This window comes from Ailuropoda melanoleuca, chromosome 4, assembly GCF_002007445.2.
Source record: "Ailuropoda melanoleuca isolate Jingjing chromosome 4, ASM200744v2, whole genome shotgun sequence".
Lineage (NCBI taxonomy): Eukaryota > Metazoa > Chordata > Mammalia > Carnivora > Ursidae > Ailuropoda > Ailuropoda melanoleuca.
The window spans coordinates 49,121,612-49,140,150 of NC_048221.1; the positions used below are offsets into that span (position 1 = coordinate 49,121,612).

At 46.9% G+C, this 18,539-nt stretch overlaps 1 protein-coding gene across 7 annotated transcripts in view; it reads right to left on the reverse strand.

Moving 5' to 3' along the window:
* The window catches only part of SRGAP3 (SLIT-ROBO Rho GTPase activating protein 3), a 250,454-nt gene that overhangs the window by 117,331 nt on the left and 114,584 nt on the right, over positions 1 to 18,539 (reverse strand). For all 7 annotated transcript variants that reach the window (XR_004624758.1, XM_019800883.2, XM_034658695.1 and 4 more), the window contains exon 2: positions 12,683 to 12,875. Coding sequence is in view for 6 of the 7 variants with exons in the window: in XM_019800883.2 (XP_019656442.2) it covers positions 12,683 to 12,875 (193 nt within the window). In the remaining variant the exon portion in view is untranslated. The remainder of the gene's footprint in view (positions 1 to 12,682; positions 12,876 to 18,539) is intronic.

Sequence of the window (18,539 nt, forward strand, 5' to 3'; positions counted from 1 at the left end):
AACTCATGATAGACTGCTTCCTCAAGTGGGTCAGGAGCCCAAGGAGAGTTTACGTGACCACTCAGGCATCTTTCTTGTGGTCCATCTGAGGAGCGAATGGGCCCGTAATGCAGAGGATAAAGTTTGACTCCATCAGGTGGCATTCAAGGCCAATCCAGCCCTTTCCCTCATCTCCCTCTCCACTTGCAGAAACCTTCTCCAGCCATCGGACAAAACTCTGATCCAGGGATGGGTTTCTTCATTTATCTATTTTTTGCCTCCCAAGGATTCTGAGGCCATCGTGCTGGGGGTTGGAGAGGTTCAGATCCTGACTCTGCTGCTAATCAGCTGTGTGATCTTGGGCTTGTCACTCTACCTCTCTGAGGCTTTACTACCACATCTATCATATGGATGGGTGAGTGATTCAGTACCCAGTGAGGGCCTTGAGATATTGACAACATCGACTGTATTTTCCAAAACCAAAATGCATACACATGATCTGCCAAAGCCTTATGTTCTTGATCCCCCAACTTATTTATTTGAAAACCCTCCTAAGAAGCACAAAAATGAAAACAGTGAATGGCCATGACATAGGACCCTTTCGTATATTTAGCTTCAATGACAGGACAATGAGGCTACTGAAAGCTGGGAAGGGGGGGAGCTAGCCCTTCCTGGTTTGCGGGCATTCCTGCCTTGGCACCTGTGCCCATTCGGTCCTCACTCGTTTGGAATGCCTTCCACTATTCTTGCCACACAGCAAAAGCCCACTCTCAGAAGTCCTGCTCACAGGTCCTTCTTCGGGGATTACCTGAGATCTGTCTGAACTGCTCATTGGGATCTACTCAGACAGTTACCTCCGGACATCTTTGATGTTGTTGCTCAGCTCGTCGATCACCACTCACACGTGTGGGGCTTGTTCCCTCACTTATTCTGTAAGCCGCCTGAAGGCAGGAACAATCTCCTGTACGTCTTTGTATCCCTTCATAGTCCTTGGCAGAATCCAATTCATTCATTCATTCGCCCGTTCGCTCACTCGATCTTCAAATGTTTTTTGAAAATCTGCCATGTTCTAGTCACAGAGGACTGAAAAGATGACTAGATGTGCCTTGAGAAGGCTCACAGTCTAGTTGGTAAAATTAACACAAACCAAGAATTACTACGGCTACTGGTCAGAATTCCTCTAGTTGAAGTGACAGAACTACCTCAAACTGTCTCAAGCAAAAATGGTAGTAAGTGGGAGAAGGGAAAATTTAAAGGATCAAACATTTTAATAAAAAAAATATAAAGGAATAGGAGGGGGTTGGCCTCAGCTAGACCCAGGGGCTCAAAGGATGCCCCCAGGATCTGGTCTTGGTCTCCCCATCTCTTGGCTCTGCTTTCCTCTCTCTGTGTTGGCTTCACTCTCAGGCAGGCCTTCTACAGACCAAAAATACTCCAGCTGCTAGTAATCCCAGTAGAAAGACAGCCTTCTCCTATCAGTCCACTAAAAGTCCTGGAATCACACCGTATTAAAGATCTGTGACCAAGATGATGCTGATCCGGTCACAGAACCACCATTGCTCAGGGGTGATTCACCAGAGGAAAAATCTCGATGACGTTATCAAAGAAAGGGGGAGAGACGCTAAGCAGAATTGAGTAACAGACGTCTACTCTGTTATGCCCTGTGAGGAATGGGATCCTAGAGGAGGGAGGGAGAGGCCAATCCTGCCTCAGGGTGGAAGAAGAGTCACAGGAACATCTGCATGGGGCCTTGAAATGCACGTAGGAGTTTGCCAGGTGGAAAGGGCAAAGATGGGAGCATCCTGCTGGCAGAGGGAAGCCTGAGTGTGAAGCTGTGAAGTCAAAACAGGGCATAGATTGCTCTGGGGCTAATTGGCTAGGGCAGGACTGAGGGAAGGCACAGTGGAAATGGAGGCAGGTGGCAGGAAGCACCTCAGAGATCAAGGCTGAATGAAGGTTTTAAGTGGCCAATGATGAGATCACTGGGGCAGGAAGGCCAGGTGGGAAGCAGAACAGCCATACAGGTGAAGGGTAAGAGTTTATCCTGGGGCTTTGCCTTAGAGCCACCACACGGCAGGTGGTAAATGTGAGTTTTTAGAGCTGGGAGAGCCAGCTGAAACCCACTGACTTAGAAGCTACCTTTGGCTGATGCCAGCCCTGAGACAGGATAATTCCGAAGGGAAGGACTACATCCATGGCATCACCTGACTGAAGCAGGAGCTGCTTACCCATGCTGTAAGCCCCTCACCAGCTGGGTGAACTTGGGGAGTTAGTTAAACCTTTTCTTTCCTTATCTGTAAAACAGAGTTGATAACACCTGCCTCACAATGGCGTCTTAAGAACTGAATGAGGTAATTCACTGGATGCTTTTAGCATCAAACCCAGCATATGATAATAATTATTATTGTCATCACTATTATTACCACTAGCACCTCACTAGGTTATTACGGAAAATCCAACAACAGATGTATACAGATATACGACCCATGGTAGGTTTTCTGTAAGTGTTGGTTTTCTTCCTCCCATTACTACCTTCTCCCTCTCATATGAACTTCGAGACCTGATACAAATGGTCCTGGGACTCCGCCTCCACCCTGGGACAGAATGATTCACTCACTCATTCCTCATCCCTCAAGGTGACGGTGATGAGGGAGCAGAAGGCTGGCTGAAGACAGAGCATAAGCTGACACCCCGCAACCTCCCCCTACCCACCACTCCTGGGTGGGACCTGTGTGACATTCTTCCAGGAAGTCCCCAACTATCTTAATACTAATGCCTTGCTAGAGGGAAAAACAACCTTAACTTGACAATGGCAAGACCTTCATTACCTGTGAGTCTTTTTTAACTACGAAAGTACTTTCTCAACTTCCCTTTTTCCTTACCCCTTCCCAACCCCATAGTATATAATCAGCCACCCCTCACAACCTGGGGCAGCAGCTCTTTCTGCCCACAGGTCCTGTCCCTGTGCTTTAATAAGCCACCATTTTGCACCGAAGACGTCTCAAGAATTCTTTCTTGATCGTCGGCTCCAGACTCCACCCCACCGAACCTCACCTGTATCCCACAACCTCATCAACAGCACACTGGGTCTAGTGTCCAGCAGCACCTCTGAGATCCCCCTTGAACTTGCTGAAAGTGTTCCTGGTACCAGAATGAAAATCTCTGCCTCATTAAGCAATGCCTGGCCAGCCTCATCTTCTCTTGCCCTGCAAACCCCTTTGCCTTGGTTTATCCATCTGCATGATGAGCTCACCATTGTGTATGCAGTGCTGGGCAGAGGAAGGGCCCTGATCCACTGCTTCTCTGGTTGGTTCTTTTACCAATCACCGGAGGACCCTAAATCGGGGCTCACCCCATCTGGACTTCACATCTCTTGTGTGTCAGGTGAGGATGATGACACCTTTTCTGACTCCCAGCTCCACCAGGATTATGGGAGGATTTAAGCAGCTAAAGGCTGGGGAGGCAATTTGCAAAGTGTAAGGTACTATAAAACCTTCAAAGGTTATTATTAACCTATTTGTCGAATGGAATGGAATCAAAAGTAATCCCCTGCACATTACTGCTTGTTAAAAATCTCCTTCATTACTGGGGCACCTGGGCAGCACTGTTGGTTAAGCATCTGACTCTTGGTTTCAGCACAGGTAGTGATCTCAGGATCGTGAGATCGAGCCTCACGTTAGGCTCCGTGCTCAGCGAGGAGTCTGCTTGGGGTTCTCTCTCTCTCTCCCTCTGTCCCTCCCCCCACCACTCTTTCACACGTGTTCACTCTCTCTCTCTCTAAAATAAATAAATATTTTTTAAAAATCTCCATTGCATCAACTATTTTTCATTTTTAGAATAAAATTTAGATGATATGCACATGTAGATTTATATAAAGCATATCATACATAAATAAACCACACCCTGGTTAACACTTTGGAAGTTGCTGATTATAGTCTCTGCAGAAAGCTGGTACAGGATCTAGGAAAGGGCCCAAGGGCAAACGTGGAAGGAGAAAAAGGGGTTATGGCTGTTGCAAAGACCACTGTTGTGGCTGAGACTCCTGCTTTGAAATTCCTCCTAGCAATGAAAACAGCAAGGTGGGAAATGGACAGGTAGTGTTCACTCTCCAGGAGGAGTTAAGGGGGCCCTGGGGGGTCTTATACAGGCTTTAGGATTTTTGCCATTCCTGCAAACCCACCATACTTAATAACTCCCTGTTCATCACTGTTTATTTTTACTTAAGTGAATTTATTTACAAAGGACTTCCCCTAGTCTTGGTTAAAATAAAAATTTAAAAACCAGCATCACTTGCCATAAATAGAAAGTGAGCTGAAAAAGTAAGTTCAAGGAAACCAAAACAGCATCGCTCAATCCCAGGCAGATAGATGCGGGTGCCTGAGGTCCGTTCTCTACTTGTGAAAAAGGAAATTAGAGAGGCATTAGCAACATACTAGTAACCAAACTGAGACTGTCTCCTTGAGCCAACCATGGAGGCTGAAAGAATTGAAAAGATAATTCAATGTGTATGGTTCATGTGTTCTCAGTGATCCCACTCTCATTTTGAGGAGCACCACTCTGGTCTAGCCATCCCTCCTCTTCCAGTAATGCCCACTTAAAATACCTGGCCTTTGTGCACACACCTCCCAGATGGGAACTCATGTTCTAAAGGCAGCCCTTTCCCTGAGGGACAGCTCTAGCTACTGGAATGTTCTCAAGGTCAAGGTGAAGTCTGTTTCTCTGAAAATGCTATCCTTGGACCTCACCTCTCTCTTTTATGTAGCCACACAAAGTAAGTCTATTTCCTTCATGAGTTTGAAGAAAGTATTTGGTAATATCTCGGTCTTTTCAGTTAATCATTCAAAAAACCTTCTATTATTGATCAGAGAGGGAGAGAGAGATGAGAAATGACCCCTTGCCTTCAAGCAGCCAGCAGGCTGAAGTGGGAGGACCAGACATATGAACCAGATCATTTCTTGATCATCTGTAATAATAATGAGAGTGACACACAGATCACCGTGGAAGGCCAGGGGAGGAGCAGTGGACTTGGGGCCTGGGCTGTAGGGCAGGGGCTTCTCAGGGGAAGTGAGCCCTTAGCTGGCCCTGCTGAGATGAGCAGGAGCTGGCCAGGACAAGGCACCCTAAATGCCCAAACATGGAGAACTGGTCTAGCTGGATGGGTGGCTCTCAGGAACACCAAACCAGCTCAGAGAAGTGAGGGGATACCCAAAGCCATGCAGCTTGAAGCAGATTTGCATTTTGGGGCCAGATAAACCAAGATTAGAATTCTAGCTCTACCACTTATCTGCTCTGGCTGTGTGCCTCTGGGAAAAGTCCTTAATTTCTCAAAACCTCAATGTTTTCAACTAGAAAGACAGAGATAGTACTTGCCTCAAAGGTCACAAATGTTTACCACGAAGTTAGATGAGGCAATGCATGCAAGACACCTAGTAGCTGGGGTGCCTGGGGGGCTCGGTCGGTTAACCATCTGCCTTTGGCTCAGGTTATGATCTCAGAGTCCTGGGATCAAGCCCCAGGATGGGCTCCCTGCTCAGCGGGAAGCCTGCTTCTCCCTCTCCCTCTGCCGCTCCCCCTGTTTGTGCTCTCGCTCTCTGTCAAATAAATAAATAAAACCTTAAAAAAAAAAGACACCTAGTGGAACCCTTGGCTCAAGGTAATGTGGGTGTGATGGGTATCTGAAAGATTAAACATTCTGCTCACCACAGGCACCGAGTGCTCAGGGAAGACCTGGCTGGCACCCGTATGGGGAGAATACCAGCTCTTGGAAAGTATTACTGGAAAGCTATGGCTAGTGTGATACTAGTCATAAGAACAGTAGTAGCTATGAATGAGATAGGAGTCCCACCTGGAGTCCCACCTGGAGGATCTTCCCCTTTATCCCCAACTTGTTCTAAGCAAACCTTTTCATTCTGAATCCTCTCCACATTTACAGGCTCAATTTACCTACTACAAAAGTGCCTCTCTGTTTAGGATTCACCTGAAAGGCTAAATCTAAATTGTAGCATCTTTTTAGGGAAATGCTACATCTGTGAAAAAAGGTTATTTGCTCCCTGGAATCCTCCCTCCCAACTGCTCTGTGAAGCTGAGAGCTATTCCAGACCTTCTCTACATAGAATGTTAAACATTATTCATTAACTAGCCAAGCACCTCCCAGTTCTTTCCAAAATCTGACTTTCCCAATTTTAAACACATTTGAATAGAATTCCTTGCAGCTTTTTTTTTTCCTCCACAGCTATCCAAATAATAGCTACCAACAGTTAACCTGCTAGAGAAAGGATTTTTCTCAGGTATATCCCCTGGAAGGTAAGAGATACCGCGGACTAAAGGCATCAGAACAGAAGAGGACATCACCTCACACAGAGCATGTGGGGCTAATGTCCCAGATGGCAATCTGGGGTTGGGCTAGGACAGGGCTTTTCAAACTGGGTCCCAAGGAGTGCTAGTTCAGTGAAATGTTAATCAATATTACAGGGGAGAAAGAATTCTGTGGTCAAATAGCTTTCAGAAAGAAGTCACCAGGCTTATTTATTGCAAAACTTCTCAGAGCCTTCCATACCCTAATGTGTGTCAGGAATCTCAAAGAGGGGGGAGGGAGTGGGTAGTCGCTCCTCACTGCATTCATATCCACCCCACCCCACCCATCTAGACATCTCAATGTATCAGCGTCTTAGAAAACCCTCCTCTGGAGGAAGAGAAAGTGTTAGTTCCAGCAAACCTCTGGCTTCCTAGAACTACCCAACTTGTTTGGAGGACAGTCACCCACCCTGCAAGGCAGGTTTCAAAGCCCCTGGTGTGCTACCCCTCCCCACCACCAGCTCCTGCTCAGGAGGGGCCCCTAGTTCCAGGTCTTGAAGAGGATAAGCCAACCTCAGCCTAGGGCTGGCTGGGAAAGAGCAGTGGGTTATGGGTTTGACTCTGGGGAAGAAGAAGGTTCTAGAAGGCCAGCGTGGCCTACAAGTAAGTTGTAAATAATTTATCATCTGGAAAATCATCACAACGTGTGCTCACACACATAAATAACCTTCAGAATACCCTGGAGGGCTTGTTAAAATACAGATTGCTGGGCCCTACCCCTGGAGTTTCTCGTTCAGCAGGTCTAAGGGGAGGCCCCAGATTTTGCATTTCTTTTTTTTTCTTTTGTTTTTAAATATTTTATTTATTAATTTGACAGAGAGACAGTGAGAGAGGGAACACAATCAAGGGGAGTGTGAGAGGGAGAAGCAGGCTTCTGGCCGAGCAGGGAGCCTGATGCGGGGCATGACCTGAGCCGAAGACAGACGCTTAACAGCTGAGCCACCCAGGCGCCCCTAGATTTTGCATTTCTGACAAGTGTCCATGTGATGCTGCCGGTCAGGACTGCACTTTGTAAAGGGTGCGCTAGCATCTGTGGTCCCAATTCCCCAGGCAGGGACAGCACTGTGAAGCCCACACTCTGTCCTCTCAGTGACACTATGCTGGGCGCCAGGCACAAGGAGTGGGTGACCCTTTGTGCAAATGGCCCCACCAAGATCCTAAGGCAGCCAGAAGACACAAGTGCCCCTCCCTGCCTCCCACCAGCCCCACCCCAGAACAATTCTAATCACCACCTGATGTTCATTTGTTCGTTCAACAAACAGTTAGTGCGTGCCAGTCATATACCAAACCTGGTGCTGGGTGTTCAGGACCCCAGGTCAAGAGCCACCCTCTCGCCATCTCTGAGCCCATCGCCCAGTGGTTGCCAAAAGGGAAACAGACAAGAACACAGGTGATTTCAGCACAGGATGGCAGCTTCTGCCTCACTCTTCTCAAGTACTTCTGTCGAGTCAGAAAGGGAAGACGGCCTTGATTCCTGTTTTCCTCAGTCCTACCTCTGACAGACTGCCCAGCACTGCCTACCCCTCCTCTGCTCCGCCATGCCCCTGGCAGTCATCACCACCGCCTGCACAGCAATAATCCCACCCACCTGCTCCACTCGTGCCCCCTCCAATCCAGGGTCATCTTTCAAAAACAGAAATGGGGTCATGCTCCCCACTACTTACGGTGCCTCAGTGGTTTCCCATACTCCCTCACCACCAGTTCCAGCTGCACCGGCCTCTCCTCCCCTCCTGCTGCCCCCAGGGCTGCCCTTTCTCATCCCTCAGGTTTCTGCTTCAATGCCACTGCCTCCAGGTGCCTTCCCTGACTGCTGTTCTGGCTCAGTGTGGAGGATCAAAGAGGGCTGCAAATCCTTTGACGTGAGAAGGGTTTTATTTTCTATCTCCTTGAAGCTGAGCTCAGGCTGAGAGGCAGTGCTGGGCCAGTTCCAGACCTTGCCTTGAAGACTGGGGCTTCCCCCCTGCTCTCTCGGGGCCCTGAGCTACAGTGTCAGACACCCAGCTGAAATGCTAGGTACAGAGGCCCTGACACCGCACAGGGAAGGAGGGCACAGCCTTGCAGCCATCCCCACCAAAGCACCAGGCACATAGGTGAAGCCATCTTGGACCTGTCAGCCCAGAACAGCTACCAGCTGAAGACCACTCAGTGATCGCAGTCAGTGCCCTATAAGGCGGAAAAATCACCCGACTGAGCCCTGTCCAAATTCCTGACAGCAATACTTAGTACTAAACTGTAGAACCGCGGTACTACATTTTAGTACTAAGTATTGCTGTTACACAGAATAGATAACCAAAGCATTCTGCATTACATTTATTTCCATCATAGCAGCTCCTGGGCAGTTTTATATATATATATACACACACACACATATATATTTATATATATATTTATATATTTACATACATATATACATATATACATGTATATTGATTGCCTGGGCAGATAAAGAGCAAATGGAGGAGCATCGCACTTAGAATCAAGAGACCTGAGTTCTTGTTACAGACTGAATGTCTTGGCCCCCTTAAAAGTAGTATGTTGAAACCCTACACCTGGTGTGTCAGTGTCAGGTGGTGGGGCCTTTGGCGGGTAATTAGGATTAGGGCAGAGCCTCTGTGAATGGGATTAGTGCCCTTAGAAGAGTCAGGAGAGAGCTTGCCTGCTCTCTCTCTTCTCTACCACGTGAAGACACATGAGAATCAGCTATCTGCACACCGAGAGAGCTCTCACAGAACCCGGCCATGCTGGCACCCTGGCAGGGCTAGACTCATGGGGGCTGAGCTCCCTATAGCACGTGATTCAAAGAAAGGTTCAGGTGATGGCTCTGAGGGTTTACCTGGGGCAGGTCAAACATATGGAGAACAATGCCATCATCATCTATTTCTTTTCTACGCACACTGAGGACCTCTTATCTTCCTGGACTGTGCTGTGTGCTGAAACACCAAGATTAACAGGACACAGTCCCTGAGCCCAGATACTGTCCCTTCTCTTGAGAGGGGGCATGCCCACAGTTGGTAAGGTTGAGCCAGGCATCCAGTCTCTCTGGCCATGTCTTTTGAACTCTGCCACCTGCTTGCTCTTCAGGCCTCAAGGTTAGAAGTTACTACCTCTGAGTCTCACCCAGTGCTTCCTCTGTGTGACTGTAATATTCTGTATTTGTTGATTTTCTTATTTAGCCAGTTATTTACTGAGCACCTATGAGGTGCCAGGCCCTGATTTATCGTAGGAAACAAGACAGGCAGTTCCTGCCATGGTGGGATTTCCCATCTAGTGGAAGAGGGAGATGAACAATCAAACATGAAAAAAAGAAAAGAAAAGAAAAGAAAAGAAAAGAAAAGAAAAGAAAAGAAAAGAAAAGAAAAAGAAAGAAGGAAGGAAGGAGGAAGGAAGGAAGGAAAGAAAGAAAGAAGAAAGAAAGAAAGAAAGAAAGAAAGAAAGAAAGAAAGAAAGAAAGAAAAAGAAAGGAAGAAAGAAAGAAACTATCAAATGATTGCTCTGATGGACTTCCAGCTTCTAGCGTGGTAAGAAATCAGTTTGTAAGCTACGTCGTCTACGGTACTTGGTTACAGCAGCCAAATGAACTAAGGCAGTTCCCATCCCATCTCAGCCACTCGTTTGCTGGGCTATCTTGGGCAACTCAATTCCCTCTCTAAACAAAATCTCTCAGCCAGAGCAGGTTTTACAGACCAAGTACATTTCCTGCCTTCCTTGCTCCTGCTCATTCACAAACACCCCATCTGTCTGGCACTGGGCCCATTGCAGTGGGAATAAAATAACAAGATCTGGGCCCTGCCCTCAAGGCCCTGAGAGGCTACCTGCCAGAGAGATGGGCACTCTTAAATGAAGTAACTGTAAGACGGCAAGACAAGCCTTCTCTGGACAACAGGATGAAGGACCCAGAGCCCAGCACAGATCTTGTTCACTAAGCTCCAAACAGGCAGCCAGGGGTCAGCGCTGGTTGGCCCTGGGGTCAAAGGGCAAGTCCAGGCATCCTTTAGAGACTCCTGCTGCCAAAAGCCACATTAGCATCGTGCACAGGGCCTATGCCAGCTGCACTGGCCTGGGCCCACGCCCTAATTAGACTTTCATAGTGTGTCAAGCAGCCTGCTTGGCCCGACTGCCAGCTGGGGCTCCTGTTCCGTCTGTTTAATGAACCCATGAGGGGCTGGCCAAGCTCATTACAGGCGATGCGAGGGAACAGGGGACCCCCTCCCACGCTCCCCCATACCTCCGCCTTTCCCCCTTTCCCCATGTTCACACTGAAAATGGGAAGGGAGGAGACAGGCAGGAGCTGAGACCCCAGCCTGACCACACAGCCCTGGATGGCTCCAGTGACAGCTCAGCCAGAGACAAGTGTTTCCGAGCATGTGTCTGTATCTCTGGTTTTAGGGGAGCATTCAGATCCCATGACTGTTCTCAGGTTGCACCCACCCCTTTCTTATCTCAGGCCGATAAGTTCAAATCTTTCTCTTTGCAATGACGGGTCCACAGACATGTCTGGACAAGCTGCTTCCTCAGAGATTCACGGCCCTCATCGTTAACATAGGGCAGTAACCCCCACCTGGCCCCAAGTGCTTAGTTACTACTCTCAATAAATTGTCATGGCTGTTGTTATAACTAAAAGGCCAGAGAAGGCACCAAAACGTGAGCAGTGTTTGCTTCTGAGTGGCGGGGCTGCATGAGTGACTTTTTTCCCTCCTATTTTTCTGTATTTTCTAAATTACATACAATGACCATTTTACTTTCATCATTTGGAAAGGAAAAAAAAAGAAAATTTTCTCCAAAAAAAAAAAATCTAACAGAAAAATGAGATTATGTGTGTGGAAGGGTCTAGACAGTGCCTGGGAGGACATTATTAATAGAAGTTTCCTCCTGCAGGCTAAGTTTGAATAAATGAGATTGGGTAGAAAAAAAAGAGTGGTATTTGTGAAGATGTAATAATGCTTTTTGCTCTTTGATAAAGCAAATTCCACAAAAGTGAGTATTCAAATGCTGTGGCACAAACGAAGGGAAATGTTTACAGAAGTTTAGAGGAAGAGGGCTCCCTGGCTGGAGCAGAAGGCAAAAAAATATAGGGAAGAAGGTGGAAGCAAGCTAGGGTCCACTTACAGGTGAATAGAGAAACACAACGCACTGTATACAACCGATGGAATATTACTCAGCCTTAAAAAGGGCATCAGCTACAGTATGGGGTAAGCTAGCAGACATTAGACTAAATGAAACAAGCCAGTGACAAAAGAGCAACTACCATATGATTTCACTTCTCTAAGGTCTCTACAGTAGGGAAATTCATAGAGACAGCAAGTCGAACGGTGGTTGTCAGGGACTGGAGGGGGAAAGAATGGGGAGTTAGTGTTTGATCAGTATGAGTTTCTGTTTCGCCAGATGAAAAGCATTGTGGGGTCATATTGCAGTGATGGTTTCACAACAGTGTGAGTATCCTTCATGCTACGTAACTGTACACTTAAAAATGGTTTATATTATGTGTGTTTTACCACAACCTTTTAAAATGTAGAGAGAAAAACAGGATCGGACCCAGAGGGAGGAGTGGGTCAGGGGATGAAGCAAGTTGCTGATCCCCTGTGGTTGAGGGTGACTGGCTGGAGAGATGACAGGTGGAGGAGAAGGTCCCGGGAGTGTGGCAGAGGGAGAGACAGCTGCAGAGTGACTCCCTGTCCTGTGAACACTGTCCCCTGGGGTTGCTACCTCCTACCTGCATTTGGGAGGCTGGCCCCAGTGGGTTCAGGGAAAAGAGACTCAGAGGCAGCCATGTCAATGCCTGAAGGGATCCGAGCTCACAAACCCAGAGTTTGGAGTGTGAGAAATCAGGACCCAGAGTTTGTGTATTGTAAATAAATGAGGCAGAGAAAGAGCCCTGGGCACTGGGCACTGATCCTCCAGGGTAGTAAGGAAGCGGGATGCACTGAGCATCAGTTCCATGGAGAAGAGATTCTGAGATCCCTGTCCTGAGGGAATTGGGAAGTGCGCTGGCTGACCCCTAGATAAAGAGTTCGGTTGTCCTGAAAGGAGGGAGGAGGTCACCTTGGCCCAAATGAAGACTATCACAATGCCTGGTACCTGGTAGGATAATAGCAACAGCAAGGACAATTTACTGAGCATTTACTGTCTGCCACAAGCACTGTTCCGTGTTCCCCATTCATTCCCTGCAGCATCCCTATGCGTGAGAACTATCTCTATCCTCACTTTCCTCGGAGGAAGAAGTGCCTACAGATGGTCCGTAACCTGCATTTTCAGGGCCTGAAAAGCACACCGTCTGCCTCCAGTGAGTCTTTGCCTGCTTTCTGCTTTGCTGCCTCCCCTCGGCCCACCCCAGCCCCAGGCCCCTCCTCACTTGAACTGGTGCTCCCGGGAACTGCGGATCTTGGAGGAGAACCGCTCGGCCAGCTTCTCCAGGCTGCGGGAGTACTCGAGCTCAATCTCAGCTTTCCGGCGGAAGAACTCCTGGAGGTCCTGGAGCAGCTGCAGCCGGGACTCGGACTGCTGCTCCAGGCATTTGAACTGCTCCACCAGCTGCGTGCGGATCTCTATGGGCAGAGGCAAGGGGCAACGGGCGTTAGGCTGTGATGGGCACCGCGGCGGGACCCACCCGGCTGACCCAGGGCCCCTGGCGCAGGCACTGCGATTCCTGCAGCCCCGTCCCCACCACCATGCCCACCCCCCCCAGAGCCTCTCCGGGCATTGGCATAGAGATCTGGCATATGCTGGCTTTTGTCACATGGTCTAGCCCAACGTTTCCCCAAGTTGAATCATGGCATGTCACCGCCATGGCTTTGCCGTGTCCACATGCCGCCAGCATTATTATTTCTTCCATATGATCTAGTCAATTGGCTCGCTTTTGTTACTGAAATGAACATATTTGAAATGAACGGTTTTGTGTCACTACAATGAAGGGAAAACCAGGACCAGGTGCCATCCTGCTACAAGAAAATGAATTCAACAAAAACAAAAAGATTGTAAAATTCTATCTAGAGACTACTGCTTACCGGAGGCCCTGAGCCCAAGCTCCCTGCTCTCTATCAACAAAAGGAAAATGGGAGCATGCGAGGTGCTAAAGACTTTCTCCAGATGCAGTCGGGGCTGAGAGGGGCTGAGAAGGGGATGGGAGGCTCTTGGGTTTCAGTGTTACTTAAGGCCACGTCTGTGTTCGGCGCTAAACCACCTTGAGCTCCATGCATAAACATGTCAAGTACCCCTAGAGGAATGTCACCCACACTTCAGGAAATACTGACAGCAAACCAGGTCTGTGCAACCAGAGCAAAAGTTCAAAAGCTGGGGAGGTGGAGATAAAAATCACAGGCAAATCCCAATAACTACAGCCAACCTCATCTTAAAGCCCGTAGTGTTGTCACTGCTGCTGTCCCTCTGCTTTAACTCCTTCCCGGCCATCCCACAACCTGCAACACATCAGTCTCCCCAAAGCATTCTGCTCACACCAGCTCCCTGCTCAAAACACTCCACAGCCCCTTTCTGCCTGAGTATTAAGCCCAACTCCTTACCATGGAATTCAAGGCCATCCACCACACAGCCACAAATTTCATTTGTCGGGATTTACCCCCAGTAGACTCTTGAAACCATTCAAACTAGTCCTTGAAATGTCCAATCCCACCTGCATCAATGAGCACCTGTCTGAAGTGACAGCCAACACCATCTTAGCATCCTTCAGAGAAGTCTTCACAGGGGGCAGCCCTACCCTGGGGTACACAAAGGCTTCCCCAGGGGTATGCAGGAAGGAAAAATACAATGGAATCAGTTGGAGATCCTGTTTCCATTCCCTGCTCTTCCCTGCTCTGCCTAACAATGTGTCTCAGTCTAGATGGCATGAATGCTCTCCTTCCCCACCTCCCTCTTCATATTGGTCCTTCTGCTTGGCAGGAGAAAGACTAACTTCTTCATCCAGAATCTGACCATGGTGTAGTGCCCCTAAATGTCGAGATATCTGGGTGCCAAAAAAATTGACAATTTAGAATGTTGGCGTTAGCAAATCTTCCTTTGGGATCCTGAACCCTTGCTACTCCGAGTGCGGTCTGTGCACCAGCAGCAGCATCACCAGTGGGCTTATTAGAAAAGCAGAATCTCAGACCCCTACCCAGAATTTCTGAATCAGGTTCTTCATTTTTAGCAAGATCACCAGATGGTCCAATGTACCTTAAAGTATGAGAAGCACTGACATCAACCACCCCCATCCATCTCTTATGAGAAGCATTTCCCACACTATCTTACTTTTATGTTTAGTAATTGTTTATCAGATGTGTAAATACCAATATTATTTTGATATTATTTTGATGAACTCTGTATGTGATCACTGTAATGATATATCAATCCAGAAGAAAGATACTTAAGAGTTCTATGGGCAAAGGAAAAACTCTCAATGTCTATTTCAGTTTACATACATGTTTTAGATCAAAAGAAGTATGATAGAGTAATCAATAAAAGTTTCAAGTATAAAAGATATCAAGTTAAAGTTCTGTGAAAGAAATAGAAGGGAATTATGAGTTCAAGAAAGTAAAGAAAGGCACAATACAAAATTTCTGACGGGGCGGCTGGGTGGCTCAGTCAGTTAAGCGTCTGCATTCAGCTCAGTCATGATCCTGGGGTGCTGGGATCGAATCCCCACATTGGGCTCCCTGCTCAGCAGGGAGCCTGCTTCTCCCTCTGCCTGCCACTCCTCCTGTTTGTGCTCTCTGGCTCTCTCTCTCTCTGTCAAATAAATAAAATCTTTTAAAAAATAAAATAAAATTTCTGATTTATTTGGATAATTTTTGATGGATGGTGGTGGATACCAATGTGTTATGGTATTTATCCTGTGATCTGTGTTTGTCAATTCCCCAAACAAATCCAGTGTTTATGTCCACCAAAAGATATATAAAAGAATACTTATAGTAGCTTTATAACCAAATACTAGAAACAACCCAAAATGTCCATTAAGGGTAGACAAGAGTAGACAAGATTTTTAAAATCTAAAATTGGCACCCAGTGGAACACAACAATGAGAGGCGATGAACTCCTGTCACCTGCAGCAACATGCTTGAATCTCACAGACCTTACGTTGCTTGAAAGAAGGCAGAACAAATGAGATCATGCAAAACTAGTTTATGACGATGGAGGTCAGAGAAATGGTCACTGTTGGGAAGGGGCTGACTGGAAGGGGGCACAAGGGGTGCCTTCTGGAATCTGAAGATAGACTACACCTCAGATTGGGTGGCAGGTACACTGGCAAAAAAGAATTGAGTTGCAGGACGCCCGGGTGGCACAGTCACTGGTTAAGCATCTGCCCTTGGTTCAGGTCATGATCCCACGGTCCTGGGATGGAGCCCCTCATCAGGCTCCTTGCTCAGCAGAGAGCCTACTTCTCCCCCTGCCTGCTGCTCCCCCTGCTTGTGCTCTCTCTCTCTCTCCCTGACAAATAAATAAATAAAATCTTTTTAAAAAATTCAGTTGCATACTGGAGATCTGTGCATTCTACTCTATATAAGTGATCCTGCAATAAAAAGGCAAAATTAAAAAACTGCTGTTATTTTGCTTCCATTTGATACATTTAAGAGAGTAGTGTAATTTTATTCCACAAGGTCAATATTTACAATATGGCAGAAATGATATCCTTTGTAACTACTTAAACTTATAATGAAACATTTCAGATGTTAAGTTAAAATGTATGAAGCAAGAGAGTTTTTTCCCCTGAGTTCACTGAGAGGGTAGGCAAGCAAAAAAGTTTAAAACCTGCTTTAGAGCCCATGTCAAGTACTGTTCCTCCCAGGGAATCCTGGACTGCTTGGCCCTCCCTGCCCTACTCTGAACTCCCAAGGTACTTCTAGTTTGTGTCTGACTGCCTCCCGCCATGTTTCAATTCTTTCATGAACGTGTGTCATGTCCGCCTTAGCTCCTCAAATGAAATTTAAGCTCTGAAGGTAGATATCCCCCTCGCACGTAATAGATCATCAGGAGATCAATATCTGTACAGCAAATTACTATTTATCTTTACCAAGTGCTTTTACCCAAAGATATTAAGTGGTGTGATTACGGGAGTCTCACTAGACACAAACATACACACAAATACCACACACAAACCACACAACACACACACACACACACACACACACACACACACACAACATGACGTTATTCTCCATTTTTACAGAGGAAGAAACCACAGCTCTGTGTAAACTACAATCAGGAACTTGTCCAAGGTCACATTTTGCTCTCTGAACTGTAACAAATTACGCAGGTATGCCTATGGCATGGCCAATGTGTTGAATTGGATCGAGATGCCATCACTCTCCAAAGGGCAAGCCCTACCATATCAACACATAGTTATAAAAATGCTTCCCAAATATTTTTCAAATTACTTTCAGACCATCTACTATTTGGGACTCAAAATAACCTTAGTAAGAATCACTAGCACTTACGGAGTCCATGATTTGTTGCCGGCTCGGTACTGACTTCTCTACATATTTATCTCACATAATCTGTCCCGCGTAAGGCAGGTGCTACTTGCATTCCCCACTTTCCCCCCACAGATGAGGAGGAGGAGTCTCAGAGGTAAGCAGCCTCTGTTCATAACAGCTGGTGTGTGGCAATTATTCTAGGAATCAAGCCCAAATCCCTCAGATGGCAGCAACGACCCTCCAGATACCTAACTAGACTGAGACCATATCATTTTTTTAAAAGACTTTAATCCATCTGTATTCAACCTCCTGTATCCTTTTTGTAACAAGATGGTGGTCTAAAGAGAATTATTAATCAGAAATTCTGCAGCCACTGCTTTCCTGCGTTACAGGGCATCATCAGGAGCCAATGTTCTCTTATTTTAGAGCAAAAGCTCATAAATCACACTATGATGACAGGAGAGGATTTGGAAGGAGTAGAGAATCTCCCCCAATTCATACCACGAGCTGGAGCCTCCAGGCTGGGTCGTGCATAGAACCGTCCAGTAGCTTGGACAGCTCAGAGTCAAATGCTTCTAGGAGGAAACAGTCCTGGCCGGATCTCCGACTGCAGCTTGCTGGTGCTCTGGAACCCTGAAAGGATTTGATTACCCATCTCGTTATTTCTAACTCCCTTCCAAGTTGCTCCTCCTTGGAGCTGGCACAGATTTGGGTTTTCTCCTTGAAGATTTCAAAGGAGCGACAAAAATAAAATAAAACAGAATTGCTCCCAAGGCTCAGACTCCATTCAGCAGACATTCCCCCCAGGGGGCGGTTCCAGCCACAGTACAGCACTGAGCAGCAGAAAAATTAAAAGCGGGTGGGGCAGGGAGGGAAGGGGTTTGGAAAATCAGGAAAAGCTCTTTGCTGTCAGAACCTTGGAACTGCAGATGACCTCTCCAATCACCTAGTGCAGCTCCTGGTTTTACAGATAGAGGCAAGAGGCCCAAAGAAGGGGCAGAAGGAATTCTGACACGTGGACGCCTGAGGCACAGCTCTCCCGTGGCACTCTCGTGATAAAATTCTCCATGGCTCCCTATTGCTTATAAAATCAAAGCCAAACTCCTCTGACATTCAAAGCCCAAGAATCTACAGCCTGCCTAACCATTCCCCATAAAGCTCCTACTCCTTCTCCTGCAACTGTCTCACCAAAGACCACTGTGCTGTGCCAATGCCCCCACCCATGGCAACACTCAGGGCAACCAGCCTTAGGGGTGAACAAGTATCCCCAGGCTCCCCACCCCACTTACTACTACAACCTCACAAGCAGAGGCAGCAGATCTTCAGGTTCAAGGTAATTAGAAATTATATTTTTAAAAAATTAATAGATTGTTTTTTAGAGAAGCTTTAGGCTTACAAAAAATTAACCAGAAAGTACAAAGAGTTCCCACATACTCTCTCTCACTCACTCCCCAGCACAGTTTCTCCTATTAACATCTTGCATTGATTGGTGTGGTACATCTGTTACAACTGATGGACAAAACTAATATGTTACATGGGGAAAAGCTGGAAGCCTTTCCCTTAAGATCAGGAACACGACAAGGATGCCCACTCTCGCCACTATTATTCAACATAGTACTAGAAGTCCTTGCAACAGCAATCAGAAGACAAAAAGGGATCAAAGGTATCCAAATCGGCAAAGAAGAAGTCAAACTGTCTCTCTTTGCAGATGACATGATACTCTATATGGAAAACCCAAAGGAATCCACTCCCAAACTATTAGAAGTTATAGAACAATTCAGTAAGGTGGCAGGATACAAAATCAAT